At 39.3% G+C, this 15568-nt stretch overlaps 1 protein-coding gene across 1 annotated transcript in view; it reads right to left on the bottom strand.

Annotated features, from left to right (window-relative positions):
- Positions 1 to 6330: 6330 nt before the first annotated feature.
- igfn1.1 (immunoglobulin like and fibronectin type III domain containing 1, tandem duplicate 1) overlaps positions 6331 to 15568 on the bottom strand; it is an 83748-nt gene continuing 74510 nt past the window's right edge. Inside the window, exons 24-26 of the mRNA XM_087973623.1 lie at positions 14458 to 14757; positions 13239 to 13565; positions 6331 to 11503 (exon numbers count right to left, since the gene is read on the bottom strand). Of these exons, the coding sequence (XP_087829749.1) occupies positions 11499 to 11503; positions 13239 to 13565; positions 14458 to 14757 (632 nt within the window). The 3' untranslated portion in view covers positions 6331 to 11498. The remainder of the gene's footprint in view (positions 11504 to 13238; positions 13566 to 14457; positions 14758 to 15568) is intronic.

Raw genomic sequence — 15568 nt, 5'->3', positions numbered from 1 at the left:
GGAGAATCGACGTTTCGGGCATAAGCCCTTCTTCAGGATTCCTGAAGAAGAGCTTATGCCTGAAACGTCGATTCTCCTGTTCCTTGGATGCTGCATGACCTGCTGCGCTTTTCCAGTAACACATTTTCAGCTCTGATCTCCAGCATCTGCAGTCCTCACTTTCTCCTTGAACACATGCACCAGCAGGTTCAGGAACAACTTCTTCCTGGTTATTAGACCAATAAACGGACTCTCTAGTCTCAAATAATGCTGACCAAGCCTAGCGCAGATTCGTCTGTGCAATGTAATTGGTAAGCCTCTGTCTAAGTCTTATTGATTTGTACATCATTACTTACTATGATTTGCTTGTACTGCTTGTAAACAAAGCTTTTCACTGTACTTCGATACACATGACAATAAATCTATCATTATCATCATCAATCAAGTACATATAATGTCCTCTAGGCCCCGGGGGCAAAAGAAGATGGTAGACCTCCAGAAGGAAAGAAAAAGTAAAAATACAGTGAATTATGGAAATGAACATACTGGTGATGCTGGAGTACTGTTCTGACAAGTCGTACCAGAATGCATAATTCACAAATTTTGCTATTTCTTTTCGGAGTCAATTGCTTTCCTGAGCAAACTACCAAAGTCATTTGGCAGAATGTCTCATACAAAAAAACATACAAACAAGCACAAATATGTACCTTGACTGGTGGTGCGAAAAGTCCTTGCTGCCAGATCCTTCCTACACACTCGAAGTCTCACCTCCTCTGCATGCTGCTCTCAAAGTCGCTCTGGTGGGGAAGAGATTTTTGCCATTTCCTTTTCAAATGTGCCTTTGCAAAGAAGGTCTGGATAGAAATGCAATGGTATTTGTTAAGTTTTATACCAGTGAGCTGTGAGACACAGGATTTTCTGCTGTATGTTCCAGGGATGCACATCAAGACAACAACAACTATTCCTGGAGAACTATCCTTATTTGGGGCGGTGGGGTGGGGTGGCATGGCGGCTTAGTAGTTAGTACTGCTGCCTCACAGCACCAGGGTCCCAGGTTCGATTCCAGCCTCGGGCAACTGTCTGTGTGGAGTTTGAACATTGCGTGGGTTTCCTCCCACAGTCCAAAGATGTGCAGGTCAGGTGAATTGGCCATACTAAATTGCCCATAGGTTAGGTGCGTTAGTCAGAGGGAAGTGGGTTACTCTTCGGAGGGTCGGTGTGGACTTGTTGGGCTGAAGGGCCTGTTTCCACACTGTAGGGAATCTAACCTTACTGTAATGAAGAAAAAAAAACACTCTTTAGTCTACCATGATCTGCTGGTTTTCAAGTGCAAGAGGTTGTCCTCAACCAAGGGTTGTGATACTGGCACATTTTAAGTTTGAGGACTACACGCTGAGGGATGAACTCCAGCTTGGGGCAGCTATTGCAGAGGCACACTGAGAAAGAGTGCCAGCCATAGTAAACTTGGAAACTACCATCCACCTCAGGCTGTGTTTTTAAGAACATATGTCGTAGGTCAAGAGTATTGAAAATGAAATGAGGTACCTCAGAGTGAAACATGTTGCATAAAGAACTTCCTTTTCATTGATTACATGAATTGTGATTGAAATGGAAATTTGTAATTTGCCCCGAGGATTGCATATCTGAGATTGAATATATTTGTTCAATATGAAGATTGAATATATTTGCTCAATATGAAGACTTTACAATTGTAATAGTTTTTGCAAGTCCTGTAGGGTTTAAGTCAGTGTTTTCATAATGCTTGTCTTGAAAATTGTATGAATAAAGTATATCTTTGAAAAAAAGTGATTTTACCTCAGTTGTTGTGGGTATGTTCGCCAAGCTGGGAGTTTGGTTTGCAGATGTTTTGTCTCCTTTCCAGGTGATTCCATCAGTGTTGTGGAGCCTCCTGTAAAGTGCTGCTGTACTATGCTGGTTGGAACTTATTTGGTTTCATTCCCGTTGCTTCTCGTTCATCAGCTGTAGGTCAATGTGTTTCTTGATGGAGTCCATGGATGAGTACCAAGCTTCTAGGAATTCTCTGGCTGTCCTCTGTTTGGCTTGTCCTATTATTGTTGTGTTGTCCCAATCAAATTTGTGGTCCTTGATCTCAGTGTATATAGATACTAAGGATAGCTAGTCATGGTGTTTAGTGGCTAGTTGTTGTTCATGAATGCGGGCTCAAAATTGTCTGCCTGTTTGTCTTACGTTTACCTCAGTTGATTTTACCTCAATTCCATTTAGAGGCATACAGCATGGAAATAGACCCTTTGGTCCATTTCACCTGTGCTGACCTCGTCCCATTTGCCAGTATTTGTCCCATATTCCTCGAAATCCTTTCTATTTGTGTACCCACCCAGTTGCCTTTTAAATGTTATAATTATATCCATCTCTACTACTTCCTCTGGCAGCTCATTCCATTGCGCACTACCCTCTTTGTGAAAAAGTTACCCCTCAGCTCTTTTTAAATGTTTCTCCACTCATCTTAAACCTATGCCCTTTAGTGCTCCCACCCTGGGAAAAAGACCTTGGCTATTCACCCTACCTTTGCCCCTCATGATTTTAGAAACCCCTATAAGGCCACCCAATGGCATCGTGTTGCTGGAAAAGCACAGCAGGTCAGGCAGCATCTAGGGAACAGGAGAATCGACGTTTTGGGCATTAGCCCTTCTTCAGGAATGCCCGAAACGTCGATTCTCCTGTTCCCTAGATGCTGCCTGACCTGCTGCGCTTTTCCAGCAACACATTTCCATCTCTGATCTCCAGCATCTGCAGACCTCACTTTTTCCACCCAATGGCATCCAAATGGAAACAAGCCCCAGTCTATTCAGCCTCTCCTGATAGCTCAAACCCTCGATACTTGGCAACATAGAGTCATAGAGATGTACAGCACGGAAACAGATCCTTTGGTCCAACTCATCCATACCGACCAGATATCCCAACCCAATCTAGTCCCACCTGCCAGCACCTAGCCCACATCCCTTCAAACCCTTCCTATTCATAAACCTATCCAGATGGGTTGCATTTGTACCAGCCTCCACCACTTCCTCTGGCAGCTCATTCCACACACGTACCACCTTCTGAGTGAAAATGTTGCCTCTTAGGTCTCTTTTATATCTTTCCCCTCTCGCCCTAAACATATGCCCTCTAGTTCTGGACTCCCCCACCCCAGGGAAAAGACTTTGTCTATTTATCTTATCCATGCCCTCATGTTTTTATAAACCTCTATAATGTCACCCCTCAGCCTCCAATGCTCCAGGGAAAACAGCCCTTGCCTATTTTCTGCATCATTTCAAGTTTAACAAAATCCTTCCTATAGAAATACAACTAGAATTGTATATAATAATCTGAAAGTAGCCCCACCAATGTCCTGTACAGCCACAACATGATATGCCAACTTCTATGCTCAATGTTCTGACCAATGAAAACAAGCATGCCAAATGCCTTCTTGACCATCCTGACTACCTTCAACTCCACTTGTAAGGAACTATGCACCTGCCCCAATAGATCTCTTCATTCAGCAACACTCCTCAGGGCTCTCCAAATTAGCTGTATAAGTCCTGCCCTGGTTTGCCTTACCAAAACGCAACATCCTACATTTATCTAAATTAAATGCCATTTGTCACTCCTCAGCCCATTGGCCCATCTGATCAAGGTCTCATTGTACTCTGAGATAATCTCCTTCACTGTGCACTACAGCACTATTTTGGTGTCATATGCAAAGTTACTAAACTTGCCTCTTATATTCACATCCAATTCATTTATAGACAAGACAAAAAGCAATCAACCCAGCACTAATCCTTTTTGACACACTGCTGATCAAAGGATTTCAGTTTGAAAAGCAACCCTCTACCACCACCCTCTGTGTGCAAAATTCAAGCCAATCTTGTATCCAATTGGCTAACTCCCCTGGATCCCATCTGATCTAACCTTACTAACCTGTCTACAATGCAGAATCTTGTCAAACGCTTTGCTAAAGTCCATATACCATCTACCACTCCGGCTTCATCAGTCTTCTTTGTGACCTCTTCAAAAAACTTAATCCATACACTGAGGCATGATTTCCCACACACAAATCATGTTGTCTATTCTTAATCAGTCCTTGCCTTTCCAAATACACATAAATCCTATCCCTCAGAATCCCTTCCAACAACTTACTCAGCACTGGTTTTTCATTACAGCGTTTCTTAAATAAGCACAACCCATTAGCCAATGTTCAGTCTTCCGACACCTCCCTCGTGGCTGCTAATGATACAAATACCTCAAAAAGATGACCAGAAATCCCTTCCCTAGTTTCCCAAAAAGTTCTTGGAAAAACCTGATCAGATTTCACCTTTTGTGCATTTTAAGACTTCCAGTACCTCCACTTCTGTAATATGAACTCTTTTCACTATTTATTTCCACAAGTTCCCTCCCTTCCTTGAACTTCTCCACAGTGAATACTGATTCAAAGTATCCATTTAGTATCACACCCATCTCCTTGGTTCCACACACAGACGACCATGTTAATCTTTAAGGGACCTCATTCTCTCCATAGTTACTTTTTGCCCTTTATGTACTCAGAGAATCTCTTTGGATTCTTTTTGATTCAAGTGTCCTCTCCTTTGGAACTCAGATCTTTGATTTCACTTTAAGAAGTAGCCTCTCTGAATCTCAGTTGTGCACTGCCACTTTATTGTTTGTGGATTCTGAATTCCCTGCGTGAAACTCTGTCCCTAGGAGTGTCAGATCAGTAAATGGTTGTAAAGAGAAAACATCATGGGTGTCAGGTTACTTGCTTGCACAACTGCAGCATTCTATTAAAACACTTTTAAAACAGTTCTTTCTTATTTCAGTCCGCAGCTTTTAAAACTCAAAAACTCATACCCTGCTTGAGAAAAATGAGGACCACTGTTTTTCTCTCTGTATGAACTACAACGAACCTTTTATTATACAGCATCTATGCGACCAGGAGTGTGCCAGGTGATCAGATATTCCAAATAATCAAGGGACCCACATAATCAATGTAAAAACACACACTAAGTAATAGAAGCGTAATGCAAGGAGTAAACATGTCGCATTGTACTTTATTTACAGCATAAGTGACTGAAATAGTAACAAATAAAACTTATTGGCAGAGAGCTTTGTCATTCACGCCTTTAACTGAAACTTGAAAGGGTTCAGAAAAGATTTACAAGGATGTTGCCAGGGTTGGAGGATTTGAGCTATCGGGAGAAGCTGAACAGTCTGGGGCTGTTTTCCCTGAAGCGTTGGAGGCTGAGGGGTGACCTTATAGAGGTTTACGAAATTATGAGGGGCATGGATAGGATAAATAGACAGAGTCTTTTCCCAGGGATCGGGGAGTCCAGAACTAGAGGGCATAGGTTTAGGGTGAGAGGGCAAAGATATAAAAGAAACCTAAGGGGCAATCTTTTCCACACAGAGGGTGGTGCGTGTATGGAATGAGCTGCCAGAGGAAGTGGTGGAGGCTGGAACAATTGCAACATTTAAGAGGCATTTGGATGAGTATATGAATAGGAAGGGTTTGGAGGGATATGGGCCTGGTGCTGGCAGGTGGGACTAGATTGGGTTGGGATATCTGGTCGGTGTGGACAGGTTGGACCGAAGGGTCTGTTTCCATGCTGTACATCTCTATGACTCTATCTCCCCAATTAATCCACTGCTACTGAACTCAATTTTCTGAAAATCCAAAGGACTCACACACTGACTCTAAGAAGCTACACAAAAGTCACCAGCTTCCACTGACTGGGTGACTGAAGACAACGAGATGTGAGTTTCAATAAATCAGGGCAGAAGGTTTGATTAGCATCAAGTTGTATGCAAGTGGGAAATTAAGCACATCAGTAAACTTCCTGCTACTAACAGTGAGTTTCCAATTTCCTTCTTACTTTGATTGAATCATTTACTGTTTTCCCACAGTCAGGATTCTGGCTATGCCGAGAAAGTGAGGTCTGCAGATGCTGGAGATCAGAGATGGAAATGTGTTGCTGGAAAAGCGCAGCAGGTCAGGCAGCATCTAGGGAACAGGAGAATCGACGTTTCGGGCATTAGCCCTTCTTCAGGAATGGCTAATGCCCTCCTGAAGAAGGGCTAATGCCCGAAACGTCGATTCTCCTGTTCCCTAGATGCTGCCTGACCTGCTGCGCTTTTCCAGCAACACATTTCCATTCTGGCTATGCCCTCTTGCATAATTCACCATGCTTGCCTGCTATCTTTCGAGTTCCTCAAAATCCAGCACACTATCATTTAAGGCATTTAAGTTTAGAATATATTGGATAATGTCCTTAAAATACACCACAGATAAATGTAAAAGCAAAGGCGTTAACAAGTTGGCTAAAAATAATGCAGATGTTAATTTCAATTTTAATTTTCTTTATTTTTTAAGCAAATTAATACATTGGCTGTTTTTATTTAAATCAATGTTATACAGCACTAATATTCAGTTCTTATAGTCACTGTATTCAGATTAAAATAACATTACAATGTGACTTAAGGCCAAGTCCTTCACCATTATTACCATTCCTAACCACAAATCCTACAATAAACACATACAATAATTGAAATTATTGTACCTCCAGGTATTGATATTTGTCTAATCAATCTGTTCAGGAATGTCATTACACATCTCTGAAGCAGGTGGAACTTGAACCCAGCTTCTCTTGACTCAGTGACCAGAGATATTATCATTGTCCATAGGAGACCTACCCTCCAATTATTGAAATATATCTGTTAAATGTGTATCGGATGACTGTGATACAGAGATCTATTCATTCTGTAGTACTCAATGCTTGGTAGACACACTGGTATATGCATAGGGATGGAATGAAAGCTGACTGAATGGCTAATTTCCTTCTTTGGTAGTAATATATTGCTAATTACTTCAGATAGCTATCTTCATGAGATGGTTAACATGTATCCCACAATTACCCAGTCAGTATTCTGTTTCATTTCAACAGCTTATTTTGTAATACCTTTTATTATAATGAGACTCTACTGTAAAATTGGAGGACTACTCAGACTTATTGCAACACATCTGAATTTTCATCACAAGTGTTTGGACTCCTCCTCAAGAATTCTCAAAGGTAAGAAAAAGGTTGAAGCATTTCACTCTGAATTCCATTTGAGAAATTGTAAGCTTAAAATATCAATAACTGAAGTTTTCACTGTGGTCAGGATTCAAAAGAAACATAAATCAATCCCAGATTTTAACATACAAAATTCAAGGGTATATGTTTCCAAACTGGAGTTCATGGAACTGAAAAGTTAATGAAGAACGGTAGGGAGTTTGTAAGACCCAAAGATTTCTGACACTAACAGGGCATGCCAGTTCCACATGAGACGCTCCCAGAACATCTTGTATTTCTTTGGCACTTTTTGTGTCTTTGCTAATTTTCCCAGTCATTTTGTTTCTGATTTTTGAGTCATTGCCAGTGATAATGGATGTTCCAGCAAATAAATTGACATTAGCAGAGGCTACCTTATACTGAAATTTGAATACATTGCTCTAAACTATGATTCTCCTTACATTTTTATGATATTTTCTTTTCTTTACCATACATTTATATAATTATAATTATAAAATGGAATTAATTATACATTAACTCAAAATCCTTTTAAGAGAAAAACTTTCATAGTCTATATTATTCTATATTGAGTAAATATAATGAACATTGAATGTATTCTATATTGATAAACAATATTTCTAATGATGTATTTAAATTACATGCTTTCTCAGTTGTACAATACCATTATATTATAATAGCAGGATAAAACAAATTATGGCTAGTTCTTGATCAAATTGACTAGCTTATAACTGAATGAAATCAAGCTGACTATATTGTTGTAAAATATTGAATAGCATTATTCCTAGTAGCTCTGCTTGTATTTCTGGATTGGAAAGATCATAATAAGATGGTATGGGTGAGGCACTGCTTCAAGAAAATACAAGATAAGTAAACCATGACCAGTGAAAGAATTTCTTTTGCCAACTTAACTAAAATAAAGCATGGCTTAGTAGGAATATAGAGAACAAATAATGAAATAATCAGGTCACACAATTCTTTTCCTTGGCATCTATGGTCCTGATTTTATATGTGTTGCTTTGGTACTAAAATGGCATTTGCACTACACATATACACATATAGGATTGCACTGTAAGTTGTGACTTGTAAACCTTTCACTGTACTCAACTGAGTACATGACAATAAAGATAATTCATTCTAGAATGGGCAGTGTCAGTTGCCATTTAGAATGCCAATGCTCATTGGCATTTGAGCATTACAGGACAAGCAGATCATGGAGTCAGTCAATATAGAACACGGATTTCAAATCTGTGACATTTTCAACTTTGTCACTCCACCAAATGCACTCTCTGAAATACATACAACTCAATGTGTATTTAGACAAAGGAGGAGTATCCATAGTGAAGGAGAAGAGAATGGCTCTCAGCAACAAACCTTATCCCCCAGCAACTGCAGGGCCTTTCTCTTACACAAACCTCAGAGGGAACAATGGGCTGAAGTTTTTGGAGGAGCTGAAAGTTTTGCCACCAGAACTAAAGCAGGAGGCAACTATGCTCTGGTGGGACATTGGAACTCAAGGGCAACATTTTGTTGGCAATGGTCAATTAACATGGTAGGCTGTTCAATCAACAGACTGTCAGTACATTAACTTCAGCACTATCACAACTAGCTATGGCCAATGTAGTGGCTACAGCAATGAGGAGGAGGAAGGGAGGAGACAGTCAATACATTTCTATTCCTACTAGACTGTTTGCGATTGTCTCCTCTGACTATGGACTCAGTGAACATGACCTTGATTCCTTGATCAACAATAATCGTAATACTTAGTTGCTGTCTGTCAATGAGTAGTCCTCCATCTGCTTGGCCATAAGGATGATGTAAAGATACTCATAAAACAAATATTGAAAATCTACTTTATCAAACAAATAATCTAACTTTCCATGTTAATGTCAAGTAATCATGCTTGTTCATTCTCTATTGGCTGTTTTGTAGATATCTTTGCCTGACCAAGGGCCCTTCCACAGTGGTACACCACTAATTGCAACATTTGGAAAAGGCTCAGTGTTTTGTCGCACTGCCTCACAGCGCCAGGGACCTGGGTTCGGTTCCAGCCTCAGAAGACTATCTGTGTGGAATTTTCATATTGTCCCTGTGTCTGCGTGGATTTTTCTGGGTGTTCTGGCTTCTTCCCACCGTCCAAAGATGTACCATGGGAAATGCAGGGCTACGAGGATAGGGTGGGATGCTCCTCAGATGGTCGGTGTGGACCGATGGGCCAAATGGGCTGTAGGGATTCTATGTTAACTGATGAAGGTTACTGTATGACACTACAGGGAGACTACAGATGGCCTTTACAGGGTCTTTGGGCCTAGGCACCCAGCTACAAATTGCATCATGTCAGACTGGGCACCAAGAGCCTCAGTTGGCAATAGCAGGGCACTCAGTGCTGGGATGGTGAGTGATGTCATCCTGAGAGAGAACGGTAGATTCTTGCAAGTTGTTTTGCATGGTGATAAATTGCAGGTTGCATAATCTCACTCCAAGATTCCACTACAATACAGAGCTGTCATATGGTGTCTGCTTGTGCTGCAAATAAACTGGAGACATCAGAAGCTACATCATGGAGTCTGGATACAATATTTCTTATGATGATGGCTACAGAAGCCAGGACTGAGTTGATGCCTTCATTCTCCCAGTGACAGCAGACATGCCAATTTACCAAGCATTTCATTGGACATATTCATCAGTGTCTTTCCCTACACCGTCCCATCCATCTTACTCCTGTGTAATAATATCTCTGCAACTTTGGCCTCTAGTAATCTAATATCTGGGTGATATTTCTTCTTTCCCTTCCTTCACAACATCCATGCACAGTGCCTCACTTAGTACAAATCCTGTCCCTTTGCTACCCTCTAAATAATACATATTACATGTATCTTAAGCTGAGCATATGGTTGAGTGATGACATTTGATTGTCAGCCATCTATTTCTACTCTTGGACTTCACCCCCATACTACTGCCTAACCAGGTAGTGATTATTGGATATGATCAAGGAGAAAGGCACTTGGATAAGGTTGTACTAAGGAAGGCAGGAAAAACAATAAGTAAATTCTTAATACACCTACAGATGTATACAAATTCAAGAGATTATGGGATGATGTTGAAGCTGAATTTGCAAAGGTGAAAGATGGTTTCAGGCCATGACCAGTCATGCTCCATTCTATCATTACCAACATCAGCTCCTGAATGCAGTGGAAAATGTGCAACAACACCTGATTAAGTATTTTAGTTTGTAGTTAATGTGCTACCTTGTTCTGCAAGCACAATTGAAGAATGGCAGTGCGTAAGGTGCAAAGTGAGAGTCTATCACTATCCTCCTCAAAGTTCACAATACTTCCAAATTTTGTAATATAAGCAAATCATCGTTTTGCATTCTGCATTACCAAGGTTACATCATTAACATAGACTAAGAAAAACAGTTGTCCTTTGATTTCTGGGAAATCTCAATATATAACTGCCTCCAATCTGTAAAACAATCATTCACTTCTCTTTGTCACTCAGCAAAATTTGTAACTATGCTGCTATCCATTCCTTTTTACTAGAGCTTCACTGCCAAACCTATGAAGTAGCAACTTATCAAATGTTTTTTGGATGTCCATATACACCACCATCACTCCCTTACCCTCACCAACCTTTTCGTTACTTCAAAAAATCTCAAGTTAAATAAATTTGCCCTTGGCAAATCTGTGCTAGCTTTCCATTATTAGTTCACGTTTTTTAAGTTGCTGTTAATTCTGTCATGGATGACAGTTTTTAAAAGTTTCCTCACCGCTGAGGTTAAATTGACTGACTGGTAGTTAGTGAGCTTTTCCTTACACCCCTTCGAAGGTAATAAACTTTTGTCCTTTTGTCCATCTCCTGCACCAAAATTCCAAATATCCAATCAGTACCAAAACTTGGCAGCATGCTCTCTGCCCTTTTGCACTATTTCTGTTTGTTCTGCTCAGATTAAACTACTAGGCAGTTCCAACACCAATTACATCCTAACAAGAAGAATGCCTCTCCTTTTAAACATCCCAGTTTGCACTAAAGCTAGCTTTGCACATGCATGCAGCCTCTCAGCAGAGTGCTAATCATTTATATTATCAAGCAGCATTGGTTTAATCATGTCCTATCTCGATCTCAATAGGAGGCTTATCATTGTTTTCTCCATCAATATCTGACCAATATTTAATTCACATGCAACAAAGTGCAAAACAAAGTTTTATAATTAGACTGAAATCATATGTTAAAGTCATCCCAGTGTAGTTTGTTTCTTTTTCTGCATTTTAAAAACTTTTCTGAACATGTATCCATTCATTACATGAATAGCTTACTATATATCAGACTCTAACATCAGGCATGGAGTTCACTCCGAATCATTGATTTGATCAAATTTGTTACTTCAGCTTGGTTTGCTTATCTGAAATCAATGCCAAAGTTCTTTGTGAAGTTGCTTCATTCTGTGTTAAAAAAACAAATCATTTTGTGTGATTTCTTAGATCATTATTCATTTTATCACATGTATCAGTACAGTAAAACATAACATAAAAACTGTATTTTTTTTTCCTTTAATTCCATTAGGGTAGATATATAGAATGGAAAGTGATAGTCAAAATTGGATGTTGAAAACATTTGAGTAAGTTTCTAAAGCAGAACTAAAAGAAAGTTCACGGTCATACAGCCAACTAGTAAGGAGTTTATACAGTTTAACCTATTAAATAATATTCTCAGCTGATGGTGATGTTTGGTCTGTAATTTATTGCATTGTATCAAGTCTAAGAGGAAACATTTGATGCTGACTTTGAACATTACGCCAGGAGTCACTGCCATAGGTCTTGAGTGTGATAGTATATAATAGATGGTAGAGCTTAGAAACCCAAATTACATGTCTGTTCATTTTTATTTTGACTAAAGTGATGTAAGGTGGGCTGCTGACTCATCAACTGTTATATGCTATCACATAAATATGACATCCTAATTTTGTCAGCTAGGCATGTTTTGTGATAATTGACTCCTTAGTACTTGGTGAATGAAGCAATTACTTTGGAAAAATGCTTCATTAATAATTGTTTCATTAAGATCTCCAAATCCAGCATGTCAGATATGATGGAGAATATATCTAGTCTATGTACTAAGAAAACTACAGCATTTAGCTAACATTATGATCTGAATTCAATAAAAATCTGGAATTAAGAGTCGAAAACTGACCAGGTAACCATTATTGATTGTCAGAAAAAAAAAACTCATCTAGTTCACTAATGTCCTTTAGGGAAGGAAACGGATATCCATGCCTGGTCTGGCTTACATAGGATTCCATATCCACAGCAATATGGTTGACTCTTAACTGCAGTTGGGCAATTAGGGATGGGCAATAAATGCTGGCCTAGCCAGCAATGCTCAACCCCATGAGTGAATGAATAATATAAATAACAAGAACTTCAAGGATTTGGGAGGGAACAGCAAATAAACTTATTTATATCTTAAAAGTAAAATGTAGCAGGTAATTAATATCATTAATCTCTCTATGTAAGTATCTTTCAACATCAGCATGCCAGATTACTATCTGAAAGTAATCATGCTCTATTACAGTGAAGAGCAAAAGCCACTGTGAGCAGGATTCTGTGGTAACTCAGTAAACATAAAGCATACTTGAATCTTCAGACTGCTTGTGAGTCACACCTATGGAAAATGTATTAACATAATTGAAGTTATCTTCAAAATATTTTCAGAAGTACTCTTTCTACTGGAATATAGAGTCCAATAATTTGTATTAGCACCAACTGCAATTGTCATTTAGTTGTATCCAGGATTGGAATGAATAGAGACTGCAGGAGGCCACGCTGACAGGAAACATAACCTCTTATTGAACATCACCTTCTAACTATATACAGGACAAGACTTTATTGGAGACTTCAACATAGAATCTGGTAGTCATGTGATCTTATATTACTAGTAAGGTAGGCTGTCTTATATGCATATTATCATTAACCCTTTGATTTCTCTTATTTGAGTAAGTCACCATTCTACCCATCCATCTTGTCATGGATTTTCTCCAAACTGATGAATTTTATCATCACTTCAGGATTCATTCGTTAGCCAAAATGCACTTGAATCTAATTACTCATAAAATTAGCATCTTTATCTTGAACACTTGCAAGATTGCTATATAAAGAATTCTGACATGTCTCTAATTACCTGTAACCAATAATCTAGTTGAGGTGATGGCCCTTCCAACTGAATTCTCTGCAATGGCCATGTATTCTCCAGTTTGTTTTGGGCTTGCACCAAAAATGCAAAGGGAACAAACCCCGTAGATGTTTGTAGACCAGAAATTTGCATCATCCATGATGTTTATATTATCTTTGAACCAGATCACTTTTGGTGGAGGGAATCCTTTAACGGCACAACTCATATTAATGTCGGATCCACTGGGTGCAATGTGAGTCTTTAACCTCACAATGAATTCAGGGGCTGTCATATTGCTTCGAGCTTTGTAGATTGGCAATTTTAAAGCAAATGGATCTGCAAATAGAAACAGAATAACATATGTCAAAAAGGATTCATTACAGTATCTCAAACCCTGTAAAGTAGCCAGTACTTTAACACATAGTCTGTGTATGTATCCATCGAACATGGATATATTCAGGATTGTATCTGTTTGCCAGTAACCATTCTGATGGCATACAATCATAACCATGTACAATGACATTCCACTGTATGTCAGCAACAGCCTAGCCTGCTCCCTGCACCACTTGCACTTCTGCTACTTTCATCCCTAACCCCGTTTGTGTGCACTCCCTTCACTTCTTGCACTCCTATCTCCTCACCATTCTCCCCACTACTGTTGACACTTTCCCTTGACCCCTTTGTTGCTGTCCGTCTCACTTTCTCCCCTGCAGTTTCCTGCTCTCTTTTCTGCTTTCTTCCAGCTATGAGGGGAATGTAAGGTGGAGGACAGGGAGAAGTGGCAAAGAAAGCAGGAAGAAACTGTGAAGGAAGCAGGAAAAAGTGGGGTGGGTGGGGTGGGGGGGTGGGGGAAAGAAGTTATAAAGTATTTTTCCAACATTCTTCAGACATTACACAGAGCAAAGTCATTTAGATCTTCTGTATTTAGTCTGAAGTAAACACAAAATAATTTGACGCTGATCTTCGCACCCAATATGAGATCTATTATTAGAGGATAAAATATGGAATTCAGTTACAATATGTGCATAATGTTTTGAGAGCTAGAAATTAAAAGGTCGATTAAGTATTTCAAGGGTCTTGTAGCACAGTAGAACAAAGTACTGCAGAACCTGAACATCTGAAACAAAAACAGAAATTGCGGGAGAACTTCTGCAGGTGAAGGGTGACTGGATTGAAATGGTAACTCCAGCAATTTCTGATCTAATAGTTGACTGCAACATTTGCTTACCTCTTTGCCTTAAAATGCACCATGGCTCTCGTGTATCTGAAGGTTCACTATAGCCCATGTCATTTTTTGCTAGAACTCTGAAGTTGTATTTGCACCCTGGAACAATATTTATGACTGTGAATTTGTTGTTGAAGATGTTTTCTCTCACTGTATGCCACTTCAGTCTGCGTGAATCTCTTTGCATAACAACATAATGCAAATGATCATCAAGCGGTTCATCACTGGATGGTTCCCAGGAAACTGTCACTGAGTGTGGGACATTTTCGGTCAATGTGACTGGACCTGGAGGTTTGGGAACAGCTGTAAAATAATATACCAAATTTAACATAAAGGGAAAAAAAAGAGATTTAATCAATTATCCAATAAAGTTGTAATGTTCAAAATCATCATATCCAATAACATTCTTCAACATAAACTACAAGAATATTTATATTTACTTTAACCACAAACCTCAATGTTTACTAGCACAAGACAGGCGAGTTTACAAGAACTACTTTCACATTATTATAATTTGTAGATTATTTGCCCATGTAATCTTCCATATCAGATGAGTTCATATAATTTTATTTCAAATTAGAACAGTAAATATTATTTGTCATTACAACATTAGCATAAACCTGGTCCACATGACTTTTCTAAAAAAAGTATTCATTCATGGGATTTGGGCACTGCTGGTTAGGTCAGCATTTAATGTCCGTCCCTAACTGCCCTTGAGAAGGTGGTGAATTAACCTGAACCACTGCTTTAGGTACTTCTACAGTGCTATTAGATTTATTAGTGCTATTATGATTTATTTCAGTAATAATGAAAGAAAAGCATTATATGATTATAACCCAGTCTCAGTGAAAGAATAGGAGCATATTTCCAAGGCAGGATGGCGTGTGTCTTGGAGGGAAACTCACAGATTTCATGTGTGCACATACGTCATACAGCACAGAAACAGATCTTTTGGTCCAACTAGCCCATCCCGACCATAACTCCAAACTAAACTAGTCCCACATGCCTGCTCCTGACCCATATTCCTCCAAACCGTTCCTATGCATGTATTTATCCAAATGTCTTTTAAATGTTATAATTATATCCACATCTACCATTTCCTCTGGAAGTACAT

The sequence above is a fragment of the Chiloscyllium plagiosum genome, unplaced genomic scaffold (genome assembly GCF_037043375.1).
Source record: "Chiloscyllium plagiosum isolate Xiang-an unplaced genomic scaffold, Cpla_swu_hap1 HiC_scaffold_26, whole genome shotgun sequence".
Lineage (NCBI taxonomy): Eukaryota > Metazoa > Chordata > Chondrichthyes > Orectolobiformes > Hemiscylliidae > Chiloscyllium > Chiloscyllium plagiosum.
The sequence above is the reverse complement of the archived record's forward strand: the minus strand, read 5'-3'. Positions and strand labels throughout refer to the sequence as shown.